The sequence below is a fragment of the Eptesicus fuscus genome, chromosome 5 (genome assembly GCF_027574615.1).
Source record: "Eptesicus fuscus isolate TK198812 chromosome 5, DD_ASM_mEF_20220401, whole genome shotgun sequence".
Taxonomy (NCBI): Eukaryota; Metazoa; Chordata; class Mammalia; order Chiroptera; family Vespertilionidae; genus Eptesicus; species Eptesicus fuscus.
The window spans coordinates 35,048,199-35,060,688 of NC_072477.1; the positions used below are offsets into that span (position 1 = coordinate 35,048,199).

At 40.6% G+C, this 12,490-nt stretch overlaps 1 protein-coding gene across 3 annotated transcripts in view; it reads left to right on the top strand.

Moving 5' to 3' along the window:
- ARMH4 (armadillo like helical domain containing 4) overlaps nt 1-12,490 on the top strand; it is a 101,274-nt gene that overhangs the window by 41,384 nt on the left and 47,400 nt on the right. For all 3 annotated transcript variants that reach the window (XM_008139001.3, XM_054716029.1, XM_054716031.1), the window contains exon 5: nt 856-1,113. In XM_008139001.3, coding sequence (XP_008137223.2) covers nt 856-1,113 — 258 coding nt within the window. The remainder of the gene's footprint in view (nt 1-855; nt 1,114-12,490) is intronic.

A 12,490-nucleotide genomic window follows, 5' to 3' on the forward strand; every position in this document is an offset into this window, starting at 1 on the left:
TTAATAACCTCCAGAAAACAGGAAGAGGTTGTTTCCTACCATAGTAAATATAAATACAATGAATAAAAATTCATGTTACCTGAACTTTGACTACAAATAACCATGATGTATAATAATCATCTGACAAAACTGTGATTTAAAAAGTTTAAAATGTAGGTGAATGATGGGCACACATCAGTAGATGAGTGGGCAGAAAAGCTGTGGTACATTTATACAATGGAATACCACTCAGTTGTAAAAAAGAGGGAAATCTTACCGTTTGTAACAGCATGGATGGATCTGGAGAGTATTATGCTAAGTGAAATAAGCCAGTCAGAGAAAGACAAATACTATATGATTTCACTTATATGTGGAATCTAGTGAACGAAATATACCAATGAACAAAGTAGAAAGAGACTCATAGATTGACAGTTGTCAGAGAGGAGGTGAGTTTGGGGGTTGAGTGAAAAAAGTGAAGAGATTAAGCCAAAAACACACAAAAGCATCGTAAACACAGACAACAGTATGGTGATTACCAGAGGGAAAGAGGGGTAGGGTTTGTAAATGAGGGTAAAGGGGGATAAATGGTGATGGAAGGAGACTTGACTTTGGATGGTGAACAAACAAGGCAGTATACAGATGATGCATTATAGAATTATATGCTTGAAACCTATATAATGTTAGTAAAAATGTTACACCAATAAATTCAATATAAAAATTTTTAAAAAATGATGGTCACAAAATTCCACAAAACTCAGATTGCTCCATTTGGCTATAAAATTTGTTTTAAAAGGCCAAGCAGGCTTATTTTGTAGTGTTTGGGTCATTTAAGAGATTCATTTGCAGTCCCTTGATCATTAATTTCTTTTTGTCCAGAGGGAGAAGAAGACGAGGATGAAGAGGATGAGGAGGAGGAAGATGAAGAAGATGAAGATGATGAGGAAGATGAAGAAGAGAAAGATGCAGACTCCCTGGATGAAAGCTTGGGTGGTGACACTGAGCTGCGTGGGTTCACTCTCCCTGGCGTCACATCCCAGGACCCTGACTTAGAGCAGGAAAGCAGGGACCTTCTGGAGGGAGTCACCTACCAGGTGCCAGATGCCCTGGAGTGGGAGCAGCAGAATCAGGGCCTGGGTAAGAGTCCTGAGTGTTTCCCTTTCCCTGCTCCCTCCCCTCCTTTTACTTTTCCAAGGTGACATTGATTTTGGAGCAAAGGGAACTCTCTGTTTACGTTGATGGGAGGTTCATTTGGGGAAAAATGGTCAGTTTTTTTTTTCTTCAACATGTTTCTGTTTAATGCTCTTAAATAACCAGGCCCCACAGTCTCCACCTGCTCTCTGAGAGCTTGGTTCCCTAATCTTTGGAAGGAATTCCATCTTTCCTTCCCAGGGGGGGGACATCTCCCAGCTTTGGTAAAACTTCCAAATGGGGAGGAAAGTGTGTGTAACCCATACACTTAACAAACAGTGTGAATGGTCTGGAGTCAGAGAACATGTACTTAGTCACCCTTTGTCCTTGTAGAATATACTTCCCAGGCGATTCGAGTCCAGTGACTTCTGTTCACTTTTGTGGTGGCATTCCCTTGTCAGACAGTCTCATTTTAGCAGTCAGTGTCTGAGCAAACAACCCCTTGCTTACTCTCTCTTGTATGTGGCTGTGGCCACAATTTATGTGAGAGACTCCTGCATTTTATGTGAGAGACTGAATGCAGGCAGACCCCCACTTGACACTCTCTTCCCTGTCAGCAGGGAAACTCTTCTCTTGTTTTTTTTTTTTTTTTTTAAGAGACACTATTAAAGTTTGGGTGACTCCTTGAGGCCTCACTCTCTTGACCTGAGGCAAAGAGCCTTCTCCAAAGAAATTCCCTTTGTCCTAACAGCCAGTTCCATTGACCATCTTCAGTGTAGCAGGAGTTAGGTTTGAAGAGTCATATAACTACTTTTGGGGAATTTCATTGAAAAATTGGATGTTGGTCAGGATGTTACTCTGAATATCATACTAGTGTGTTTGGTGCCTGGTTGAAACTTCTAATTTAGAATCCTATTACATCTTATTTCTTGAAGATTGTTTTTCTCACCTCCCATGAAAACTCTCTGTTAGATCAGTGGTGAGAAAGGGTGAGCGCATTCAAATGAGTATGGAATGGGAAAGTCCCAGCGTCTGTTTATCGCAGGATTGGGTAGCTTAAAATAAGCTCTTTTTTTTTTTTTTTTTAAAAAGCTCAAACTGGAATTGGTAAAAACTTTAAAGGTTTGCAATCTCAGAAGCAATACATTTCATAATCGCTAGAACTAAAACATGCATGAGGATGTTTAAAGTCATCTTTTCTCCTTTTAGAAGTCTTTGACGAGCCGTCTTTTAGATTTGGTTGATTACTTTTTCTAACAAACGTAATTGAGCACCTACTATGTTCCTGGAACTTTCCATGGCATTTGGAACACAGAGAAAAAACAAGGCAGTGCCTTTTCTTGACTAGAGCAAAGCCCATTTCATAAAGGTTTCAATGCAGGGAGGGTTTCTGTAGGAAAAGTGGGTTATAAGAGGGCAGAGCAGAAATGTAGAAGGGGGTTATTTATATGAGCTTGGAGTGAGCAGAGCTGTCACTTGTAGGATGGGTAGATAAGAGATAGCGCGCAGGGGAAGGAGGCCAAAGAAGGAATATGCACCATTGGAGGGTTGAAAGAGCATGTTGCATACACACGGGTTGACAAAGACATTTGTTTTATATCAGACTTTTTCATATTATAATAAGTTACCATTTTCCTAAATGTTTCTTACCTTTTGCTGTCTCTTCTTTTCCTGACAAATTCATTTTGTCCACATGTTTTTAGTATTGTTTCTGAGAACCAAAACAAGGAACAAATCTTTCAAGCTGTTTTTTTTTTTCCCCATTGTGGGAAGACTGTTTGAGTAGTGTCTGGGGCTGAAATTTTTACTAGCTCATTAACTTTTCTTTGGAGTGTCAGGAGTATCTCTTCATAACTCAAAACCAGTAAAAACTTCTGGATCAATATTAATTGATACAGTATCCTAAATACTCTCAGATTAGATGAGATAAAGGAAAACCTCCCCTACTTGTGATGAATTTTGTGATAGACTCCCCAAAGATGTCTATGTCCTAGTCCTTGGACTCTGTGATTATGTTACCTTACCTGGCAAAAAGAACTATACTGATGTGATTAAATTAAGGGCCTTGAGATGAGTATGTTATCCTGGATGATCTGGGTGGGCCCAGTATATCATAAGTGTCCTTATAAGGTGGACGTAGGAGGGTCAAAGTCAGAGAAGGAGATGTGATGACAGAAAGAAGTCAGAGTGATGTATGTGGCCAGGAGCCAAGGAATGCTGGCTGCCTCCAGAAGCTGGAAAAGGCAAGGGATGGATTCTCCCCTTGAGCCTCCAGCAGGAACACAACCCCGCTGACACCTTGATTTCAGCCCCTCAAGACCTATTTCAGGTTTTGACCTGCAGAACTATAAGGTAATGAATTTGTTGTCTTGAGCCACTAAGTTTGTGGTAATTTGTTTCAGTAGAAATTAGAAACTGTTAGATTCACTGAGTATTTCATAAGCAGCATCATTTTATTTTTATTTTATTATTTTTTTAAATATATTTTATTGATTTTTTACAGAGAGGAAGAGAGAGGGATAGAGAGTTAGAAACATCGATCAGCTGCCTCCTGCACACCCCCCACTGGGGATGTGCCCGCAACGAAGGTACATGCCCTTGACCGGAATCGAACCTGGGACCCCCGAGTCCGCAGGCCGACGCTCTATCCACTGAGCCAAACCGGTTTCGGCAGCAGCATCATTTTAGAAAGTAGAGTTGCATGATAGCTGTAGTCAGAGTGTGGACATAGTAAAATTCAATAGTTTTTCCTTAATGAATCATTAAAAATGCAAGCATCGAGACCCTTTAGAACGTAAACCTATTTAGTATAATAACACTTTACTTGGCCATCGTCTTCATTCCTATTTTTAAGTGTTTTTAAATAGATTTTCACACTTTATTTTACAATATGAATGGTATTCTAAAGCAAGTGCTAAAACCCACATAAACACTGAAAAATGAACAGATTGAAGTGGGTAGCTGGGATTGGCTAAAAACAATGCAAAGTCTTTGAGTAGATTATAGTCTCATTTCCTGAGAAAAGTAGAAAACTTGGATGACTTTCTAAGGTGATGCAGTAGATTCATGGCTTCAAATACTCACTGTCGCAGACATATTGCCTCTAAAGCTTTGGAAAGAGAGCGCTCAGTTTTTGATTGTGGAATGAACTGTCTTGTCAAGATAGAGAGAATCAGGAGAGAAAGTTCCATGTTACAGGTGAGGTGAATGGATTGATTGGTAAAATGCTAGTACCTTACAGGAAGCTCTTTATTCACATGTACAGAATCAATTTCTTTTCTGATCTAATAAGTTCATTTTCAAATGTATTGATAAGAGCCTATACAAAGAGCAGATGCTGGACTGACACCACTTCTTATCCTGTTACTATGATAAATCACACATTATCCTTTCTTTTTAGAGAGAGAGAGAAGAAAGGAGAGGGAGAGGGAGAGAGAGAGAGAGAGAGAGAGAGAGAGAGAGAGAGAGAGAGAGAGAGAGAGGGAGAAAGAGAGAGAGAGAGAGAAACATGGATCTGTTGCCTTCAGTATGCACCCTGACCAGGGATTGAACCTGCACCTGGACATGTGCCCGGACCAGGAATTGAACCTGAGACATTTCGGTGCATGGGACAACGCTCTAACCAACTGAGCCACACCATCCAGGGCATATATTTTTGGGGGTATAAAATCAGCAGGACCAGAGTTGATTCAACATATCCATTTTAATGTTGAAACATTTCCAATGTAATTAATACGTGGAGATTCTTTACTTGTATTCTATCTCTGTTAGAATTCCTTGAGCTACAGGTAGCAGAAAACTTAAAATCAATTGGTTTAAAGAGTAAGGAAATATATTTTCTCTCAAAACAGGAAGTCCAGAGATAGAGCTCTTGAGTCAGTTGAGTCAGTAGCTAAATGGTCATCAGCTGATCCAAGTTTTCTCCATCTTGCTGCACTGTCCCCCCTGGTGTGTTGACTTTGCCCCCAGGCTGACCACTTTATACAGGATTGAACAAAAGTAGGTTTACAGTTGATTGTATGAAAAACAATACAAAAAAATGAATAAATAATAATACAAGAATAAACTGTTTTGAGTAGTCACAACTGTAAACCTACTTTTGCCCACCCCCTGGTTGCAATGGCTAGAGTAGTTTCAGGTGTCACGCCCAGACAAGACATTGTCCAGGGAAAGAAGATTGACATTGTCTTTTCACTGTCTTTCTTTCTTTCTTTTTTAAAAACAATATTTTTATTGATTTTTAGAGAGAGAGGGATAGAGATATAGAAACATCAATGAGGGTGAAACATTGATCAGCTGCCTCCTGCATGCCCCTACTGGTGATTGAGCCCACACCCCAGGCATGTGTTTTGACCAGGAATTGAACCAGTGACCTCTTGGTTTATGGGTCGACACTCAACCCTGAGCCACACTTTCTTAAGAGAGAGGAAGCCTTTCTAAGAATCCTTTAGTAGAATTCTTCTTGCTTCTAATTGCCTAGGATTAGGTCACATTGAAATGACATTAGGTCATTTCTAAACAATCATTGGCAAAAGGAATTTGATCATGTGAATGGATGGCGGTGAGTTTCAATCATCATCCCTGTCACCCATGATTTCTGGTTGTTGTTTTTTTTTTACCTCTTGTAGCTAATACTTATCCATGCTCTCCTATCCTCCAGGAATCCTATGAACAATCTTATGAAATTAATGTCCCTTTTTAAGTATGTTTGAGTTCACGAGTTCTGGATGAGGGTCTGAGGGTGGCATTGCTACATTTTCTTCCTCAGGAAGAGATCACATTGGGACACTTTACAGCTTGGTTGATGTTCTGGATAGATAAGTCTTGCAAAAGCCATCAATTAGTTAGGCACAGAATTATTATAGCTGTCTTCATTTTTTTCAAATATAGAAATCTACCATAGGAATGGGCTCTTGATTTATGGGTCGACATGGAAAATGGAATATTTTTCTCTGGAGGTCTTTAAAAAAACCTGATATTCTATTAACAGTCTAAGGATGTTTGTGAAAAGCAAAAAGAATGAAGAGCACTCATAGTTATTTATTTATTTTACCATTCATTCATTGAGTACCTGCCAAGTGTGTGTTGTATGTTGTAGAAACACTGTAAGGCTGACTTATAAAGAGGTAAATTACCATGGGACAGACAGTGGTCCCATAGATGTGAGGTCGGGGGCCGAGCAATTCCACAGCAGGGAACTGAGTCATCACTTATGACCAGGGATTGCCGAGTGGGCAGCCATCTGTGAGGTGCAACTTCAGGAGTGCTTTGCCCAATCCCCTAACTTATATCACCCTTTCTGCCTTAACTTGGTGCTAAGTTTCAGTGGTAGAGCCTTCCTTTGCATTGAGATAAAGTATCTTGAGAAGGCTTTAGAAAATGCAGATCTGCTATTTGGGTAGATAATCCATTAAGATAGTGTCACATATTTATCATTATTTATTATTATTATTAATTTATCAAGCTCATTAGCTGGTGATTGAGCATGATTTTAAGATTAAAGAGAGAGGAACACAAGACAAACGTGTGGTTTTTTTTTTGAATTGGTAGGAAGGTAGGATGAGCTGCAGGCAAAGGGTGTGGTATTTAGACCTTATAGAAACCGAGCTCTTGATTGTGAGAAAGTCAGACTCTTGCCTCTAAAACATGTCAGCTCTTTTCTTTCTTCTCCTTGACCCCCTCCTTCTTATTCTTTTAAAACACTATGCAGCTAAGACTGAACACTTAAATATAGTGCAACATGGGCTGTGGCAGGAAAAAAAAAAAAGACAAAAAAGATGCTCAGCAAAAAGATAGTGGGAAGTGTGAGATTTCAAAGAACTCTTCATTGCAACAAATGTCAGTGTGTTTTGATGTATAGCATATTAAGCTATGGATTAAAAGGTTGCTGGGGAAGCTGCCGGGCTAACGTAATTGAATATGAGTATAGAGGAGAGTGGGGAATGGAACCTTAATCCAGTGTAACCAGCACAAAATGAATGGTAGATTGGCCAAAGCCTCCAGACCAGTGGTTCTCAGTCTTGGTGGCACGTCGGAGAGCTATAAAATTGCTGATGCCTGGGTTCTACCTAGAGGACAGCTGACCTGGACCAAATCCACTGGCTGTTCCCTTGGGGTGAGGCTGCTTCTGCTAATGCAGAGGGGATGGAGAAAGAGAATTTTAAGAAGTGTTTATATCTTCTATGAATGGAATCCCTATTAGCAAAGATTTTCATTGCTTTTCATGATCTATTGTGTATTGGACTAGTGTGTCTTCGTTTTTTTTTTAGCTTTTCTTTTTTACAGTCACACAGAGATAAAATTTAAATTCAGTATTCGTGCTTTAGTTTTCCCAGAAAGCCCACAGTCACATTACCCACTCCTAAATCTGGCCATGGAGGTTGGTGCCAAGACTCCTGCATCTGGGATGACTGAGCATCTCCCGGGATGAGTGGGCATCTTGCTAATCACTTGGGTGGGTTCCTTCCCTTCCTGGGGTGGTCCCCAGGGTTTCTGGATTTGAGAGTGATACCATGCACTCTTTCTTTGGAAAGAACTGAATTATTTTTTCCTAGATGGGGAGAACAGGAGACTTGGGTGCAGACTTTTTCATATAGGCAAGACCCTCTGGTACCAGAGTTTAAGTAGAGGTTGTGGTTTCTGCCTCTCCCTGCCTCATGAGGATGAGGGCATAAGGGAAATTAGGTCTGCAGAGGAGGATGCATTCCAAGTCCAAGATATTATCTCCTCAGAGATCTTTCCATTTGAGCTGTTGCTGGCTTGCAGATTAGTAGTAGTTGGGGACTTCTAGAGGAGAAAAACCTGTCCATATGCTTGTAGTGAAATATTTTTATCCTGTTATTTTGTTGTTATTTCTGTCAGAAGCCTTAAATCCTCTTTACAGCATGAGGTAGGCTATAAATAGGTTACATACATAAAAATGAATAGACTTCCTTCCTGCTGCCCATTTCCAACTGTGCTCACAGGTGTGTCCTGAGGACCACAAATACAGAAATTTATATGGACCAAAAATCAAAATGAGCGCTGGCCATGCCTAAAGAAATTCAGGTGCTGGACTAAAAACACTTTAGTGTGCTCTGTTTTTTTTCCTTCTTAATCCCTTCACCTTTTTCACCAACACCTCCAATTCCCCTCCTCTCTGACAGCTGTCAGCCCACTCTATCCATGAATCTATCCTTATTTTGCTTGTTAGTTCATTTTGTTCATTAGATTCCAATATAAGTGAGATCATATGGTACTTGTCTTTCTCTGACTTGACTTATTTCACTTAGCATAATATTCTCCAAGCCCATCCATGCTGTCACAAAAGATAAGATTTCCTTCTTTTTTATGGCCTTGTAGATCACAGCTTTTTTACCCACTCATCTACTGACTGGCACTTGGGCTGTTTCCAGATCTTGCTTATCTATATAATAAAAGCCTAAGCGACCGTTATGGCAGAACGACCAGAACGACCGGTCACTATGATGCGCACTGACCACCAGGGGGCAGACGCTCAACACAGGAGCTGTCCCCTGGTGGTCAGTGCACTCCCATAGGGGGAGCACTGCTCAGCCAGAAGCCGGGCTTACAGCTGGCGAGCACAGTGGCGATGGTGGGAGCCTCTCTCACCTCCGCCACAGTGCTAAGGATCAGCGAGCCAGGTGGTAAGGAGCAGGGAGCAAGTGGGAGGTAAGAGCGAGGGGTCCTGGACTGCGAGAGGTCACAAGCTGGACTTAGGGCCAACCCTTACCCCAGTGCACGAATTTTGTGCACTGGGCCTCTAGTTATAAATAATGCTTCAGTGAACTTAGGGGTGCATATATTCTTTCAAATTAGTGTTTCAGGTTTCTTCTGTTTTTGCCTTTCATTTTGATGTTTATGACACTGGTGATGAACAGTTCTGTATATTGGCTACAGTCACATTTTTGTGTCCCTTTAACATAGGAAATGTTAGCTGTTTGGAAAAAGGAAAGGATTGATGGCATGGAGAATTTTGTGGGTTGTGCTAAATTGTATTAAAGACTGACACGTACTTATTTTCCACAGCTTTTTGTTGGACTTTCGTACCAAAATTCTCAGGCAGACCTGAAGCTTCAGAAATTCATTAATTTCAAGAGTCATAGGCAGAATTCAAGTCATATTCCATCTCTCTCTCTCTTTTTCCCTCCCTCTTTCCCTCTATCTCTCCCTTCCTCCCTCTCTCTCCCCTACCTCCATACATATACACACACACCATTTACTTTTGCCCAAGTCAGCTCTAGAACACTGCAAATTTCCTTTTTCTTTTTGTCAGTTTTCTCTTGAGAAAAATGAGAGAGAAGTCAACTTTAAGTCTTAAATGCTAATGAGGGAAATCCAAAAAATAGTAGAGAGTGTGTCTACAGCATAGTGGCAGCCACACTTTTGTATGATTTTGTATGTCCAGAGCATTCAACCAACGCCCTTCTGCACAAAGCCTCCTTGGGCAGTTCCTGTGTTGAGGGAGGGAAATCAGCCTTGGGTGTTAAAATAAAGCGCTGTACCAGCTGGGTCCCCCCTGTACTGAAGCAGTGGATTCTGTGTGATTGAAAAGAACTGCCAACCTCTCAGGCTGGCCCCAGGAAGCCAAAGGATTTGAAATTCTAAGGACGGGTAGTGAAAAGCAAAAATACAATGCAGCAAAAGTGAAGGAGGGATTAAATGTTAAAACAAGGAATCAGAGATTTAGATCAGGTAACTCCTGGGTTTGACAATTCTTGGATAGGAAGCATTTCTTAAAATGTGTTTGTCTCTTTTATACACATAACCCCTGATTAATTAGGTGGCTTAATAGAGACGAGGACTTTGGTAGCTTTTATTAAAGAATAAAACAGCCACAGCATCACTTAGAGGCAAGTGAGAAGTTTATTCATCCTGATTCTCTCTGCCACTGGTTCATTGCTTTCCCCAATCAGAGAATTGTATCTCACTTTTGGTTGAAGCAAAATTATAACTATAATATAGCATTTTAAGTGCTTTAGAGTCTTGGTTTGAAAAATAATTTCTCTTTTCATGTCTTTAATGCCATGTAGCAGATCCTAGATATTGGGTTCTTGTATTAAAGATTCCTTAAAAATAAACTTGGACTTGTTGATCAGGAATATCCTTATCGAAACCTAAACCCAAGTATCTCAGCTCCAAGTGATTCATTTTTATTTCTTTTAATGATCTGTATGAGATAATGGACCTAATGCTTTTCAGAAGCTGGCGCCCTTATCTGTATTTTCATAATTAGATTATGTTGAATTAGGGAACTGGAAAAAAAATCTCACTTCTTTCACTAGGAATGAATTTCTTATTTGAAAATTCAGCAGTCACTTTTCCTTTGGAGAGCTAGAAAAGGAGTCTTGGAACTAAGCCAGGAAGTAATCTCTTTGTCAGCTACAGTTAATAAAAACATTAATAAGGCACATTACATCTGAGGAGAGTGCTGTGAACCAATTTCTTTGTAATCAGAATGCACTCGTAAGGCTCAGTTGGGGGATTATTATCATGTGAAAACATCTAGCAGGCTCTCTGAGAATTAAACCAGAAGAAATACTGTGAAAACGGGAAAGTTTTTCATAAAGGAAGAAACTAAAATTGTCCTCTTTGAAAACTACAGGGGAAAGTAAGCAAAGATGATGTTAAAAAGCTTCTAATTATGTTAAAACAAAATTGAGCAAGTAGTGTCCTTACCTTGTGATTTGAAAGTAGATGATGCTAAATTCAGGTTACTTAATTTGATTACTTAATGAAGTGTCTGAAACTGTTAAGAATCTGGAACATTTGGAGTGTCCCACATTTTATTTGTCTTTCTTAATCTGGATCAAAGAAAGAATGCAGTAAACTTTTGCATTTCAGAAACGGGAGTAATTCAGTGATTGTTCCCTTTCTCCAACTGAGACTATAGAAGGATGCTAAAGCCTCAATGCTAAGCTGAGTGAGCAGGTGAAGTTGAAGTCAGTCAGTGAACTTGATCATTTCATTTCAGCATTTGAGAATTCATAACCACAGCGTTCTGCTTTTTTTAAAAAATATATTTTTATTGATTTTTGAGAGGAAGGGAGAGGGATAGAGAGATAGGAACATCAATGATGAGAGAGAATCATTGATTGGCTGCCTCCTGCACACCCCCTACTGGGGATCGAGCCCGCAACCCGAACCCCAGTAGGGGGTGTGCAGGAGGGCATGTGCCCTTGGCCAGAATCGAACCTGGGACCCTTCAGTCCGCAGGCCAACACTCTATCCACTTAGCCAAACCAGCCAGGGCTGGGTTCTGCTTTTCTAACTCAGAACTTCCCGCTTTTCTATTGGACAGAAAGATTCTTTGATAGAACCTGGCACCAAATAATAGATACATGGTCAACAAGGGGTCCTAGTTGCAATTCATGTGAAGAATCTTCAAAATAAACTTGACAAACATACTCATCCTCAAGACCCAGGGAAGGAACTTAAAACGGAGGCGTGCTCACAGCTCAGGGAATTTTCATTTACACCTTCCTTCTCTTAAGTTTTCCTGCAGGGTCGAAATCTTTCTGAAAAAATGGGATTTGAATTTCAAGCTGCTTCTCTTGAAAGGAGACAGCAACTGTTTGGAACAGGATGGGTTTGATGGCTCCTTGGGGATAAATACCCCAAGTAATGTTGGTGACTTCCAGCTGCCTCAAGTGTGATGTGAAATCAGCCGCAGGCACTGGGTGAACTCCCACCTGCTTTGTTTATCACGGGCCTGATAAGCTATTGCACATCCTGCAGGACCAAGGCCCTACTTCCGAGCCTGCTGTGTGGAAGCAGATGGGTAATGGAGGTCGAGCTCTCAGAGTTAAGTGGAGGTTGTTGCCAGGTAGGCCTTGCTATTTAAGGCTGAGCCCTAGGAACCACAGAGAGATATAAAGACAACTCATGTACTTAACCCATTGATCAGAAGGAGGTGGGGGCACACCCTGGGAAAATCATGATGCAGGGAGGTTTGTCTTCAGTGGAATCTTTCCTTCTGCCTTCTCCCTGGTCACCATCCTCATCATCCTCGCTTTGCCCTCTTCCTTGGAGCATGAGTGGCACCCACCCTGGTTTCCAAGTAGGCTTTATTCTTCTCTTAATCCCTCTTCCTATATCAGTACACTCTTTCTTTAAGACCTTGGTTTAAAGATTTCTTGAGGGACCATAAATAACTCATAATTGCTAAAAGATAAATCTTCAAAGAAGATAGCATCATGATTCTCAGATACAAAATGAATGTGTGTCAGAGATGTTTAAACACTCACTAATTAGTAAAGGAACCAGGCAGACGCCACCACTGGTTCAAAAGAGAGATCAGAGGATCACACATTTCCCTGGAGTCAAGGCCTATTCATATGAATTTACAAATGGATGCAGGACTCACTTTTTTTCAAGAGTGAAG